This window comes from Rhopalosiphum padi, chromosome 1, assembly GCF_020882245.1.
Source record: "Rhopalosiphum padi isolate XX-2018 chromosome 1, ASM2088224v1, whole genome shotgun sequence".
NCBI lineage: Eukaryota > Metazoa > Arthropoda > Insecta > Hemiptera > Aphididae > Rhopalosiphum > Rhopalosiphum padi.
The window spans coordinates 21,403,630-21,418,688 of NC_083597.1; the positions used below are offsets into that span (position 1 = coordinate 21,403,630).

General features: G+C 27.2%; 2 protein-coding genes across 2 annotated transcripts in view; one reads left to right on the forward strand and one right to left on the reverse strand.

The window, feature by feature from the left end:
- LOC132917611 (uncharacterized) lies at positions 1–4,465 on the forward strand. Its single transcript, XM_060978435.1, has 7 exons — positions 1–364; positions 445–571; positions 650–790; positions 2,111–2,335; positions 2,457–2,724; positions 3,733–3,880; positions 3,950–4,465. The coding sequence occupies exons 1-7, from the start codon at positions 306–308 to the stop codon at positions 3,990–3,992; spliced, it is 1,011 nt and encodes a 336-aa protein (XP_060834418.1). The 5' UTR covers positions 1–305; the 3' UTR covers positions 3,993–4,465.
- The window catches only part of LOC132925084 (protein sneaky), a 29,531-nt gene continuing 18,930 nt past the window's right edge, over positions 4,459–15,059 (reverse strand). Inside the window, exons 9-11 of the mRNA XM_060989512.1 lie at positions 10,545–10,788; positions 5,068–5,328; positions 4,459–4,778 (exon numbers count right to left, since the gene is read on the reverse strand). Of these exons, the coding sequence (XP_060845495.1) occupies positions 4,486–4,778; positions 5,068–5,328; positions 10,545–10,788 (798 nt within the window). The 3' untranslated portion in view covers positions 4,459–4,485. The remainder of the gene's footprint in view (positions 4,779–5,067; positions 5,329–10,544; positions 10,789–15,059) is intronic.

Consider the following 15,059-nt stretch of genomic DNA (forward strand, 5'->3'; position numbering starts at 1 on the left):
AATTCACTATTACCAATAGGTATATTTTACATATAATTTTATAATATATTTTATTTATTTTATTATATTCTGTGATTCGTACTACATAATAGATTGAATATATACCAAATGACGATGATAAGAAAAAAAAATCATACGAACGACGAGAACTGAGACGATGCAAGATAAATACTCGAAGACTCACAGCTCCGTTCTTGTTATGTGTTAGTTTAATGTTGTTGTTAATTTAACTAAATTAATTAGATAAATTCGCCATATTATATGTGTATGAACGAACCGTCGTGACAGCTAGTCATCCTAACGAAATGGATTTCGAAAGAGAGTTTTTGAAGACCTATAACATTTTGAAATGGGACGAGTTTACGTGAGTATACCCCGGTGTATTGTTTTATGCGAACAAAACAAGTCATCGCGTGTCCAAGTTAATCCTTTTGTTTTGTTTAGTGTGCTGAATAACGACCGTATATCGATCAACGAGAAAATTGCCAACAAAGTGGTCACCAAACACGAATTGCTGTTGCAGTTTAAAGCAGAGTTGAGTTTGCTTAATAATTGTAAACACAAAATCGAAGTAATTTTTTATTTTTACAAGCATAAAAATGTTTAAAATACAGTGTACGATGTTAACATTTTAATTTTTTTTCCATAGGAGTTGGATTTAGACCTTGTCGACACTGGTGTATTAATCCTCTTAAGCAAGCGCGTTATTGATTTGTTTGATCATATGCATGTATTGTTTACAATCGATGAGAAGCTGTTATCTTGTTATATCGACTTTTGTCAAGAGAATGTAGGTGAAAATATCAATTATTTTTAATTTTTCTTATCATTTTTAAAGTTATTTTATTAATGTTCTTGTGTGTTCATACAATTGGTATATTAAACTCTAACATCTATTCTGTTAGGTATAGTCAATTTTAGTTAAGATATTTTGTTATTTATTTATAAATAATTGTAAAAAGAAATAATAATCATTGTGTTAAATTAGTTATAATAATATAAATAGGTTTAATTTACGTTTAATACTATACATTTATATTGTTAACTTGGGTGATAATTTGAGTAAAATGCTATTATGCTTATTGTTATTTAATTACTATACTGATTAAATATTAATAATAAAATACTCTAAAAATTGAAAAGTGATTTAAGTTTACTAACGTATGATACTTATCACTAGGGTCCGGGTTTATATTCTGTTAAAACGTTTGAAATATGATGTTTATATGCAGCTAAAATTGACGAAATATTCCCAAAAATATTCTAAATATTCTCAAAATATTCTGAAAAATATTGATAATACTAACTAATAAGTAAAAAAAAAAAATTGCAATATGATTATGAATTTATAATTTATCATTATTTATATAATTATATCTTATGTTACATTATTGTCTTATATATGCTGAATATCCTTTAATATAATCCAATATTACGGAAATATGCTAAAATATTCTATGATATGTATCATATACTAAAATATTCTGAAATGTTATCTGAAGTCAAAATATGCATTAATATGCAAAAAAAACTTTTTTTTGACAGATTCTACAGGTTATGAAATGCAAACATTTCTTACTCCCATCAAACAGCATACGCTTGTTAAAAATATGTTTTTGCATACAAATCCGGACTCTACTTATCACCATGTTTAACAATACAGTAAAACTAATTGAATTATTCTGTATTATTATTATTTGAAGCTATTTTAAGTAACTAATTTAAATATTAAAAACTGCTTTAATATTAATTAATATCACAATGTTAGTTAATTATTATAGAAAGTCTTTTAAGTATTTTAATTTTTGTTTATTATAATTGTTATGCTATTTCACATAGATAAAATACCAATTATTTTAGTCTTGATAAATTTTAAACACATTAATTAATATCCTGAATATTGAATTATTATAGTATTTATAAAAGATTGTGTTTTTAAATTTTATTTAAATATTGCTAAAATATTATTAATAATAATAATAATAAAAAAAAAAGAATCCATTATTAATGTAACATTGAATAAGTTTTACAGTGTTTTTATTATTGAATAAGACTTGTATTATAATATTACTAATACCTTATAACTTATGTGTTTTATTTTATTTTTTAGGTAGAGTTCATACACGTAGATCAGCTAGATATTTTGTTAGATGCTGTTTTATGTACTGAAAATAATAAAAAAATTTGGATACAATTATTAAAGCTTCATTTGGAATTAAATAATTTTGATAAGCTGATGAATGTTTTCCAAGAAGGTGTTCGTTCATTAAAAAAAAATTCACTACCTTTATGGAAGATAATGATAAGATATATGCGAAAAAAGCGACCTGATGTGGTAAGATACATTTATAATATAATATAAATTATAACTTAGAATATTTATTCCTCTGATATTTAATTATTTGATAATTTATTATTTTTTAAATGATGTGTACTGACTGTTAATATTTTTATAGCTTCAAACATTACTTGAAGAAGGCTCAAATATATCCTATGAAGATATTTCTTTGGAAATCAGACCTAAATATTTAAAATGGTGTATAGAGTTTAAGGACATAGATGCTACTCGTAATCTATTCAATGAACTAAAAGAGTTAAAGCCACCATGTTGTAAATTGTATTTAGTAATGATATCTATTGAATCGGAGATATTAGATTTTGAATTAAGTACTGTAAGAAAATTGTATGATGAAGCTTGCATTTTATTTGGCAGAGATAACATTGGTAAGAAGTGTTCAATACATTTTTAGATTAAAATTCATCAGATACTTTCAGGTTTCTTAAAATAAAAATAATAATAACGTACAAAAATTATAATTAATCTAATCAAAAACCACCATTCATAATTTAGGTTAGAATGCGACCTTAAAAAATCTTCTAAATGTATGTAAATATGCTCAAAAATATCAGTTACACTTAAAAAAGTCAAATATACTTGGGCTTAAAATTGTATTATACATTATTCATTCAATATATTCTATACATTTTTAATAGGTTATTAATAGAAACTACATGTACCATGTGTGTGCATTTATATGAATTGTGGTTGGTCACCAACAATAATACCTATAGGTTTTTTCCTATAGGCATAATATGTTTATAAAAGTATGTATGTCAGGCTTGTGCACCTTTAAGCAATGACTATAGGTAATAAATTTAATATGATAAAATTCATTTAAAGTTAAAAATGGAAAACTACAAAATAAAATATAATATAGCTAGTTTTATTCCATACATAACGGATTTATAATTTGGTATGCAATATACACAACTTAAATAAAAAAAATATGCAAAAGTCATAAATATTCTAACTTATACGTTAAGTCATAACTAATATTTCTCCATGTTTCAAATCATACACTCCATACTGATGACCACAATCCAATAGTCATTGAAATAGGTAAACTATACTTTTTCCAATTCAGTAGCTATCTTTAAAATCATAGCAACCCTCATGTTCAAAATCTACTAATAATTGTTATCCCCTAAATTCTTCTAAATCTATTATATTATGGCAATGGCTTTATTCTTTAATTAATTAAATACATATAACTTAATTAATCTTATACCAAACTATGGTTTTTCCTCAATGCTAAAAATCCTTGTTATTATAATATTAATTTTCCTTATGCGTATTGATTAATATACTACTTATATTATATAAATTGTATAATTTTATCAATAAAACAAAAAAACATGAAGTTAATATACATTGTAATGTTATATTTTTAGGAGTGTGGCTTGATTATATTCGTTTTGAACTGACTGAGGGCTCCTTAAAATTAAATGACAGTATTTATTCTAAAGGATTATGGAAACTGGAACCAAATTTAAGGAATGCTTACATGGATGAATATAATAATATTAAAAATGAATTTATGTTAGTATTATATATGATTTATACTATTTTACAACTATGGAATTTTAATTACTTAATTTTTTATTTTAGGAAACAATTAGGTAGTGAAATTATAGTCATTGATGATGATTGAAGTATGTATATATATATATATTATATAAACATAAAAATGGCGAATTTATTTAGAGATCTCCTTGTTTAATTGATACTGTAAGTGGGTCACTTAATAATATTAATATGTTTGTATAGAGTTATGTTTTGTCGGATCATATAAAGCAAGCAGTGTAATATAGTGAAACTTCTGTTAATGGTTTACTTCTAGACCTCTAAATAAAGTAACAACTGTAAAGTTGCAATTTTTTCTGGTTTTTTTAGTGATCATAGTACAGAAGTCTTACTGTAGTGTTTGGATGTCACAGTCAATGACAAAATTGTAAATTTATTTGTAGAAAGTTAATGGTATTTGATTTTTATTTATATGTATAATTTAACAATTGTAACTTATTTAAACACTATATCTATGAACATTTAATTTAATTTTTTTTTCATTGTCTTAATTGTAAGTGAATTATATAATACCTATTAAAGTTAATGATGTGATTTTAATGAACCGTAATGTTTTTTTTCTATTCATAATAATCAGTGTCTACATAACCCTCGGCAGTAGTATCTGCGTCCAGATTATATTCATTATCCTTTTTTATGAATATCTCTGAACAGGCATAACAGACGCCAACATCTTTCCAACACTGTTCGCAATGTATGTAAACACATCCAACTGTGTTGCAACCATACTGTTTGCCGGCATTTGTTTCTGGTTCGCCACAAATCAGACATTTTCTCCGGCCACATGCAAACCACACCAGCCAGCCAAACAGTGCCGGAAACTTAAGTCTCAACATCAGAAAAATATCAAGATCTTCTGAAGACAAAGCAATGGAAAAAATATAACGTGCAACGTCATGTCCATATCTGCTATGAATACGACACAATTCAATGGTTATGTTTGGTTCTCGACCCTTTCCTTTCCACTACCCCTAAGCAAGTTCACGGGAATCATCGAAAATATTCATATGATTCGGTTAAATCTTATAATGCTCTGGAAACTGTTTATTCTTTATGCATTGCCCCTGAAGTCCGTTGAATTGTGCCTGCAGAGTATGTATATAATATGTCGTCTGGTCGGCACAGTTTTTTTTACTCTAAACTCACCGATAATTTGTTTTCGCGTGCCAATTTTGCCACCTTTTGCTTCATGTACCTGAAGAACGCCGTTCGCTTTCTTAATGTTTCGTTGTACAGGTATAGCACTCTGCGCTTTTCTCTCTTCCGGAAAAATACCGCGCAGATCAATCTTTTTAGCCGGCTCGAGTACCCAGCGAATACGGTCATGACAAACACCAGCATTAAAGTGCCGTATATTTTGTGCAGGTAATATGCATCCAATTTGTGTGGATTCGGGAGACACACTGTATATATAAATAACTAGTAAGTAGACGTAAATAATTTCACTTCACGATATTTTAATGGTGATGAGTACTATAAATTATAATATATATTATGTTGATGACAAGAAGGGACGCCGAAACGATTTTTGACTATATGGACAAACCTATAATTATCATTATTTCTAGCCTCCTAGGGTTATATTCTTGGAGAGGACGGTCAAATCAATTATAATTTACATTTATGTTCTAAAAAACAATGTAAAAAATTAATATTAAAATTTACTGTAAAACTAAATAGATAAAAAAAATATATATTTGCAAATATTGTTTCTCTCGGTGACGAAGTACAACACTATAATATGTAAATACATGTATATCTATAGACTACGGTATTAATACCTAAATATATGGGTTTTATGGGCACACAACTAAAAATAAATTCGAAGATATTATTGAAAATTATATAATATTCGTTGCCTTTTTTCACGTGTTTATTCAGACCTTTGAATAAGGTTTATACTTTTTTACCGTGGGATCCGGCCCTAATAATGCAATTGTTGTAGGTGCAATCATTCCTATACTACCTTCGTTGTTTCGGCTTTCCTGATTAATCTTGAGTAGTATAAACGTTCAGGATTAAAATATTTTTTTCGATGTGGTTTATAAACACACCATGTTTGCTGTGCTGTAAAGAATTCTAATAATATAATCTATAGCTTATTATTAGTGATGGGTCGAACTGTTCGAATCTCGAACCGAACCGAACCCTTGATGTTCGGTTCGATTCGAAATTCGAACTCGGCACGAAAACAATTCGAACCGAACTATCAAACATCTTTTACTGTTCGAAAATCGAACTTGAAAATATTTGTCGAACCTGACTTACTGACCACGATAGTTCAGAGACCAAATATTTTTACAATTCTTCAACATTTATTTAAAAAAAATAAAAATTGATAATCATTTTTTTAGAAATAATTAGACTATTGGCGATAGAAAGTTATAAACTGTAACAGGCACCTTATGTATCATTTATAATAATAATGATAAAAAATATTGAGTTCGAGTTCGAGTTCGACTTAAAATGATTCTAGGTTCGTTTCGGTTCGGTTCGGTAGAAAATATGAAGGTTCGGTTCGGTTCGAGTTCGAAAAAATTATTTAAAATTCGGTTCAAGTTCGGTTCGATTTAAAAAATCAGAGTTCGACCCATCACTACTTATTATCTATTTAAACAAAACGCTTATAAATAAGTTGTGTGTTATGAATTGCCTATTTAAAGCGCCGCGTCTCAATCATATTTTTATTATTAATTCGTATTATTTTTTTAACGAGTAATGTGAAAAAATATACTTGATTTCGCATCATTTATAACATACATTTTTTAATTTAGTTGTTTAATCGTGGTGATAACTATTATAATATAATATTATTATGTATGTAAGAACTAGGTATATTCTATTATAAAAAGTAGTTACTCTTATTAAAAATCATGTTGGTACTACGGTAGGTACAGGGAGTCAAGGAACATGAGGTTTCGTATTCTCATTATGTATTATATATTATGACACTACTATACGGTCTATACGTCAATATCAATAATGCTTTCATCAACTATTCTCAAATATTTAAAGACGACGACGCGCGATGTCTGCCCGTAACTCTATTCACGATAGAAAGTACTATTGGCGGTCGACTTGTGCGCAGGTGCTTGGCTTCACTACACGGTTTGCGGATAAATGATTAACTTTGTGGGTTTGACGAATGGGTGTTGCGTGACAATCTCCCGACGAAAACTGGTCACCACCGAGGTTCCTTCTTAATATGAATCGAGTATTATTGGTTCTAATAAGGTCCTAAACTGCGACGGAGTCTCGGCGGTCGTTATCTACAGCGCAATCGTAACAAATAATGTAATAAACTGCGCATTTCGACGGATATGCAATTCAATAAGTACTATAAATTATAATAACACACAGGTAATTTGTTTATTATGGTATATTACATACGTAATATGCGTTGTAATAAATAGGTATAACATGCATGCGTCGGCCACCTTAACGACCGCATATACTTCAAATTACGCAGTATTATATTAAAGCCTTATACTTCAGCAATAAAAATATAATACATACCCACACACGACGTATACCTAATATATCTCTACTGAGACATAAAACTAATAACGTGCTTAATATTTGTCAAAAGATGATGTCTTATAATTAATCCGATTTCTTTACACGACGCGCTATATAGTAGGTAGGTGCTATTGCTATAGGTACCGCGGGTCTGTCTCCACAAAATGCGAGATACTATAACTCCGTATTATGAATAACGACGATCATTAAAAGTTAACAATGATGACGAATAAAATTGGACACTAATTTATAGCTACTAAAACTGAAATCTGTAGATATAGACCACGCTATAATCATGCTTATTTGTTTTTACCGTCTATACGTGTAGTAATTATTATAATCTCTCGGTATTATTTTATCCATCTTACTCGGCTATTTATCGGCAATCAACCCGTGGTGTGCGATAACTACTGGTATACTTATATTTAAATAGTTATTTATTAATAGATTATTATGCCATCTATATTTAAATTTTAAGATAGATATCTAAATCTAACTGTACATATATATATATATATGTATGACCCACAAATATAAACATAATAATTAGATAATATTATTATACTCTGGGTAAATCATTAAAGCGTAATAAAATTAATAACGTGTTGCATTAGCTGAGAAACAATTAATAACTAATATTATAAATGTGTAATTATAATAATTAATAATAACTAATAAGTAATAAACTAATAACAAATAAACGGTTAATTACATTATTGTTATTGTTTTTTTATACCTATTGCTTCTATTACATGATTATAAATCATTAATTGTTTAATTATGAAATAATAGCCTTACCTATGTATTTTTCTTTAATTAATATAAATACGTTTTGATTGAATAATAATTATTCTAGTCACTTTAAGTAGCAATCGGAAATATCGTAATCGTTGTATTCTATATTCGTATTTTATACTAAAATTTAAAATTTACAAAATGTAAGTTGTAATAGTTTGGAAATGTATTCAGAATATTTTTTTGTCATCAGCAAAACGAAGGATTTGACAAGAATAAATAACAGAATAAATATTGTTTAATAAAGGTGTGGAATAGTAGTGGGGGAGATGTGACTACCCTTGGGAGTACAACACATTGTACTATAAAGTGACAAACTAGATTTGGCTACTCAAAAAGGATTGTAAAAGGATAGAATTGGTTCACCATCATCCATAGTTGCTTAGGTAACTTAAAACATATCACCAAGAGCCGCAATTGACCGTATCAAAAGTCTCTGGAAATTAAGTTTAGACAATATCGACTTACAACATGGATTTAAAAGCTTCATACACAAAAGCAATAATTTTAAGAAAAAAACCACACTAGTCCCAGTAACATATATATATATATAGCATGGGAAAAACTCATGCTGGTTGACTGAATTGATAGTACAGTATATGATCAATTTGGTCGATACTTAAAATACATTTACTTTACTTAAATACACAATTGATTCAAATTTAAGCTTTTCCGTAAAATATAAACTTGGTATCGGACGGTAGTTTGTGACATCACATGAAGTATTTGATACAGGAGATGATTATAACTACCTTCCAAGCAGGGGGCAACACTTTCTTGGAGATATTTATTAAAAAATTAAAAAATAGATTAGCTGAGGAATAAAAACATATAGGGCTATATTATATGAGATTCTATCTAGCCTGAACTATTAATGTTTGCTAATGATTCTAAGACTGCTAATACTAAGCAGTTAAATTAATGAAATACTAATAAAATATTAGATGGTGAATAAATAAGAATTGTTAATTTATGAGTATATTTAATTGAAATCAAAAAATGTTTATTCCTTTTTTTATATATATATACTGAGGAAAAACTTGATATGGTTTACCTGCATTTATATTATATTCAGATGATTACTGTAAACCTGCTTAGACTTTATTTTACATTGAGCACGTATAGACGTGACAATTTGTAATACTAGTTGAGATTAGGGTTTTGTACAGTTTGTGATTTGTGATGCACCTTTCTTCTTAATTAAAAAAAATGTTTAGTTTTTTAAATACTCACAAAGTCACAACAGAAAAATCTGTTTAAATAAGTACGCAATGGCACATGATAATGAATCACTCTTAAGTGCAGATTTTTTAAGTAATTTGGCCGCTTGATCGGTGGACATGAACCTCAAAATTGTTCACCAGTTTATAAGACTTAAAATTTCTATAGATGAATCAAAGTTTGTTCTACTGAAGTCTTGATATTAATATTTTGAAATTTTGAATAGATTGAAGAAAAAGTAGACGAATAAGGACATGAAATTGAGAGTGTCAGTTGGTACAAGAGTATTAAAAAATAAATCTACAATAATGCGATTTATTATAAAAAAATAACTAAATGGACAAAAAACAATTCATATTAGAGACGATATTTTTTTGATCGAAGTGGATAAAAAGAATAAAAGTCATCTAATGACCCACATTGATGGTGATGTGTCCATTATACTTAAGACCAGATTTATTATTAATTTCAAACTATGTTTGACAAATTAAAGTCACTTCTGAGTGCAGATCACTATATAATAATAATTGAAGTTGTAAGTTTACTCGCAAATACGTTCAATGGAATCAGCATGACACTAGCAAAGTCGCAACACACAGCATTGAAGTTGTATTTAATCCACTAAATCTTAACACGCTTTAAATAAATAAAAAAGTAAATCGCATTGAACTATATCTGCTCAACATGTTTTTTTTAAATATTGTATGAATTTGACATTTGTCGATAACACCAAACAGATAAAATATCGATATCATAACATGATAATATCAAAAATAAATTAAAAAGAGAATGCCACTTGAACTGCTTAAATGTTATTTAAAACAAATATAAATTCTGTCCACGTTCACTACGTGTTTGATATAAGTGAGTGACGTTCACGTGTCATTCGCAAAATATGAACACGATGAAGGTTTTTTGTTCACGAATGCATTATTCTCAAACATTGTGTGCAATTACAACAGTAGCTAGTTGGTAAGCACTTTTTGCTCTGAACTTATGGTTTATGACAGCGACAATAATATTTTACCCAACCCATGTAATCTGTAGAGTGTAGGGACGTAGGGTATTATAGTATTTTACTAACTTTCGTTGCTAAGGTTGACGGTGATGTTTTTCCTGAAATTGAACCTGTCCACGACGGACCTTAGCAAATTAGCGATCATTCCGGTGCCCTTGACCTTGATGTACAGGTTGTGGTGGCCGGTCTGGAAGTAATCGATTTTGGCGTGTCTCTTGATTACGTCCAGCGCCTCGTAAAACACGATGTCCAATAAAACCAATGACGAGGCAGCGATAATTTCAAACACCAATTTCACCAATGATTTGAACTGCAAAATAGTAATACGCGGATTACACAGTATTATAATATTAATAAATTATAGTAGCTGGTATTCAATATCTACAAGCAGAGCTAGTCTCGGATGAATACAAATTCATCGAGTTCACTAAGGTTGATCGTAATTATGCCGCTTTCAATCATTAAAAATAGTGGACAAACATGCAATATTGCTATACAGTATTAGCCGTATTGGGTATCGAGTGTACTACGATGGATAGTCAACTTTGTTAAATACGTCATTGAAATGGATAAGTTAAAATTGAATTGAATGATAAATCAATGCATATAAAAAAATGATATTGTGTGGACACACTGTCAGTCAACATTATTCCTAAGTGTATATTAGTAGTGTTTATAAGCATATTTTATGATTTATATTTATTTTATATTACTATTATGATAATTTATTTTATTATTAGTAATGTGGTAAGTTGAATTATTTTTTTCCGAAGACATTTTTTATAAATTATTACTATAATATTCAATTATTGTATTTGTATAAATTAATTTCAGTAGGTATATCACTTACCCTTTTTGAGCCAATACTGACTAACTGTCAAACGGTGTGTAGAAGTTCGTGGTAAAAGTTAAAAATAACTTAAAATTAATGAAAATATTTTGAAAATGTCATTGTGTAATGTGTATACTTACTGTATAAGTATATAAAATGTAATAATGTACGTTAAAGTTTCAAGTCCCAACGAACAATAGTTTTTAATTAAGAGAAAGTAACTATAATCATTATTCTTTATTTAAATATCTAATTCAATCAACATTTTAAAATTGGCGCATATACGAAATACGAAGTATATTTTTAAGATTTTTGGGTTTCAATAGTTACTCCTTGCAAGAAATCTTGTATTAAATTACAAACCTTAGCAATAAAAATTGAACATTTTATATAATTTTTACTTTTGTGGGATCTTGTATTCAATTTTCAAGAACTTTGATCGATTCTAAACATTTGTGACATTTTATAAAAATTAAAAAAATAAAAATATTTGAACATTTAAATTGCTTATGAACAGATTACAACAAGTTTTAATTGTTTTAAATTGTTTTGTATAAAAAAAAAAAATAATAATTTAAGTAACATTGAAATGTTTCAATTTTTTTTCCAAAATTTTTTCTATTTTTAGTACATTTTTAGTTAAAAAAAAAAAAAATTAAAAATCGTTGATTTACGACTGAATTTTTAATTTATTCAAAATTTAAACTTCAGACGCTCGTTAAAATTATTTTTGGAATTACGCTTAACATAGGCTTAAAGTTATTATAAGAAAAACTTATTTAGAATACTTAATTAATTTTTTATAATTTAGGTATGAAAATTATAATTTTTATGAATTTTATATTACAGAAAAATTTGCAAATAATGATTTTGACAAAATGTCTAGAAATGTGATAACACTTATAAAAAATATTGTAAGTGTATTATATTTTCAGTTCCAATTGTTATGTGGAAAATTTGTTTTAAATATATAATAAATTAATACCTAAATAATTTTTAAGGTTTTTAACCAAAAACAAAAATAGTATCAAACGTAATCAAAAAAATAGTTGAAAAATTAAATTAACCTATAAATAGCATAAAAAGAGCCAATATATTTTGAACAGTAATAATTTATTAAAAGAAAAATCATATAAAACAAATCATTTTAGTAATATGCATTGTTCATAAAATAAATGAATATATTCTCTGTATTTCGTTTACCAATGTTGTCCAATCGAGATTTTCACCAATATTATTTTTTACTGATACAATAGCAGCGATGAAGAGCGATGTTTTTATAGTCTTTACCAATGTATATCGTAGATCGTTTAATTTTTTTGAGAGGTTACAAACAACATATTATAAGATTAAAAGATCAATTAATGTTATAATTATGCTAAAACCTATTATAGAATAACAATACAACTAGTTTATTTTTTTGGGTTACTATAATAGTTGATTGCTGTATCAAAAAGATTGAAAAACACTTGTCTCTTTAAAAGGCTTTCAGTGGAAATTGTATTTATGTTTGAATGATTTTATTTTATTAAAATACAACTAATAAACTAATACAACTAATACAACTCGTGGGTGCACGCGTGCAAGTATTTTAAAGTATTATCTGCTATTTATTATATAACCTAGTTTAAATAACATTATACATCTAATAATTTACATTATTACATTATCTAATAATCTCACATTTAATATTCATCGAAATGTACACAATTCTCATAAATTTATAATCATTATAATAATATATTTATAAATATAAGTGAAATTTGGAAGTTAACTAGGACATTATAATTAATATTAGGATACACAAGTTGATTCACAGTTGTTTTACATCAAAATGTATTTAATTTAAAAATAACTAGGTCATAACTCATATAACCTTGTTTGTACAATTGTTATCAGTTTTAATTATGGCTTATGGCTGTAACTATTAAAATATTATATTATATACATTTTTTATTTGACTAAATTATTATTTTTATAGTATGGCCCCTCTTCTTGGATACACCAAATAAATATTAATAATAATTTATTGATAAGTTCGTGAGGGGATAATAATATCTATAAATTATTATTACCATTATTATTTGCATAGAAATATGATTAATAAAATAATATCTTTGATTATAAGTTAACTGAATTTCATAGTAGAAGATTGGCTTAATTTTAGTTTTAAATAGAAGTGGGCAAAGGTTTTAATCGGCCCAATTATGTAATAAAAAAAAACTATAGCTTTCAAGCACACTTCTACTTACATTTTTATTAAATTACTACTGCCATCTTATATATTTTAAAAATTAGATATTTTTTTCTTAAATATTTACATTAAAACAATTTTTATTAATTAACAGATAATTTTCAAATATAAAGAAATAGATTTTTTTTTTTAAATTATTGTAAGTACGTACAAATTGAAAAAAGTATAACGTTTCGGATTATATTACGTTTTATATAACAATAAAAAATGTTTTGTTATTAATGTTTTGCTTGCGAATTCGTTTGATAAATCTATGCTTTTGTCAACATACAACAGATAAATAATGGTGTAGGTAATAGTCTCGAGCGAGGTTTAATATATTTAAGTCTTATATAACCTGCGAGAAGTATCTGTTTTATTTTATGAGAACTTTCAAGTTATAATAATTTTTGAATGTATAATGTACAATAATACAATTTAATGACGAAATTCACCAAAATTAATGATTAGTTATTGAATATATTTCCAATTCCTATACATGAAACTGTATTATAAACAATATTTAAATGTATATACATTTAAAAAAAGGTCAATTATTTCTTAGTTAGGTACTATTAAAATTGAATTCAGTAGTTGTAGGTATAGGGGCAAAAATTGTTATACAGTAATATAAATTACAATAGGTATGCTTTACAATTATTATATCTTATATTTTTTAACAAAACTAATCAAATTATTTTGAGATAACGGGAAAGATATTCACGACACCGGTGTAGCTATATTGCCTGTCCTGGACGCCATGCTATCGTTATTCAGTATTCACGTATAATTATTGAAATTTATTACCCAATAATCTCGCGTCGGAATAATATTGTACTTATGGTTTACAAGATAATCCGGTATCCTGTTATCCTAAACTGTTTTCTAAATCAGCGATCGTCTACCACGATTACCATCAAACTGAATTCAGACAAACTACACACATATTATAAGTACTATAATTTATAACTTATATATGCACATATTAGTGTTATCTTTATTATAATAAATTGTATTACTTTTGTATGGGTGCATTGGGTTTACGGAATGCATGTTAAATACGTATAATTTGATAGAATTTTTTGCCATCGTTTTATCGTTGGTTTGTTTTCCTAAGCACATCCGACATTTTTTTTTTTTTCATATTGTCTCTCACTTTTTTGAGTCTGACAAGATGTGCCACAGGAATTCATATGTTATTGTACGCCTGACAAAAAGTTTGGAAAATATTTCAAGATGAAAAATAATTTTGTTTTTATATAATTCATTGTTATTTCACCTTGTGCGGTGGACGCGTACGCGCATATAATTAAATAATACTGACATCATATCATATAAATAGCAGAATGGAACGAAAACGCGTCAGATTTCTATGCAAAAGCTTAGGTAGGCACACATAAATTATTCTCAGCTTAGGTTCATATTAACGTCGTACGGATGTCATTACTCATTACGTTTCGGGTTTTGTTAATTAAACTGGATTGGGTTTGGTACGATGTCACAATAATAACATCAT

Excerpts from the sequence above, each read along its gene's own strand:
- LOC132917611 (XM_060978435.1), top strand. The coding sequence starts at position 306 with ATGGATTTCGAAAGAGAGTTTTTGAAGACCTATAACATTTTGAAATGG. Across the intron at positions 365-444 it reads TTGAAATGGGACGAGTTTAC|TGTGCTGAATAACGACCGTA; the intron begins GTGAGTATACCC and ends TGTTTTGTTTAG. Across the intron at positions 2,336-2,456 it reads GAAAAAAGCGACCTGATGTG|CTTCAAACATTACTTGAAGA; the intron begins GTAAGATACATT and ends ATATTTTTATAG.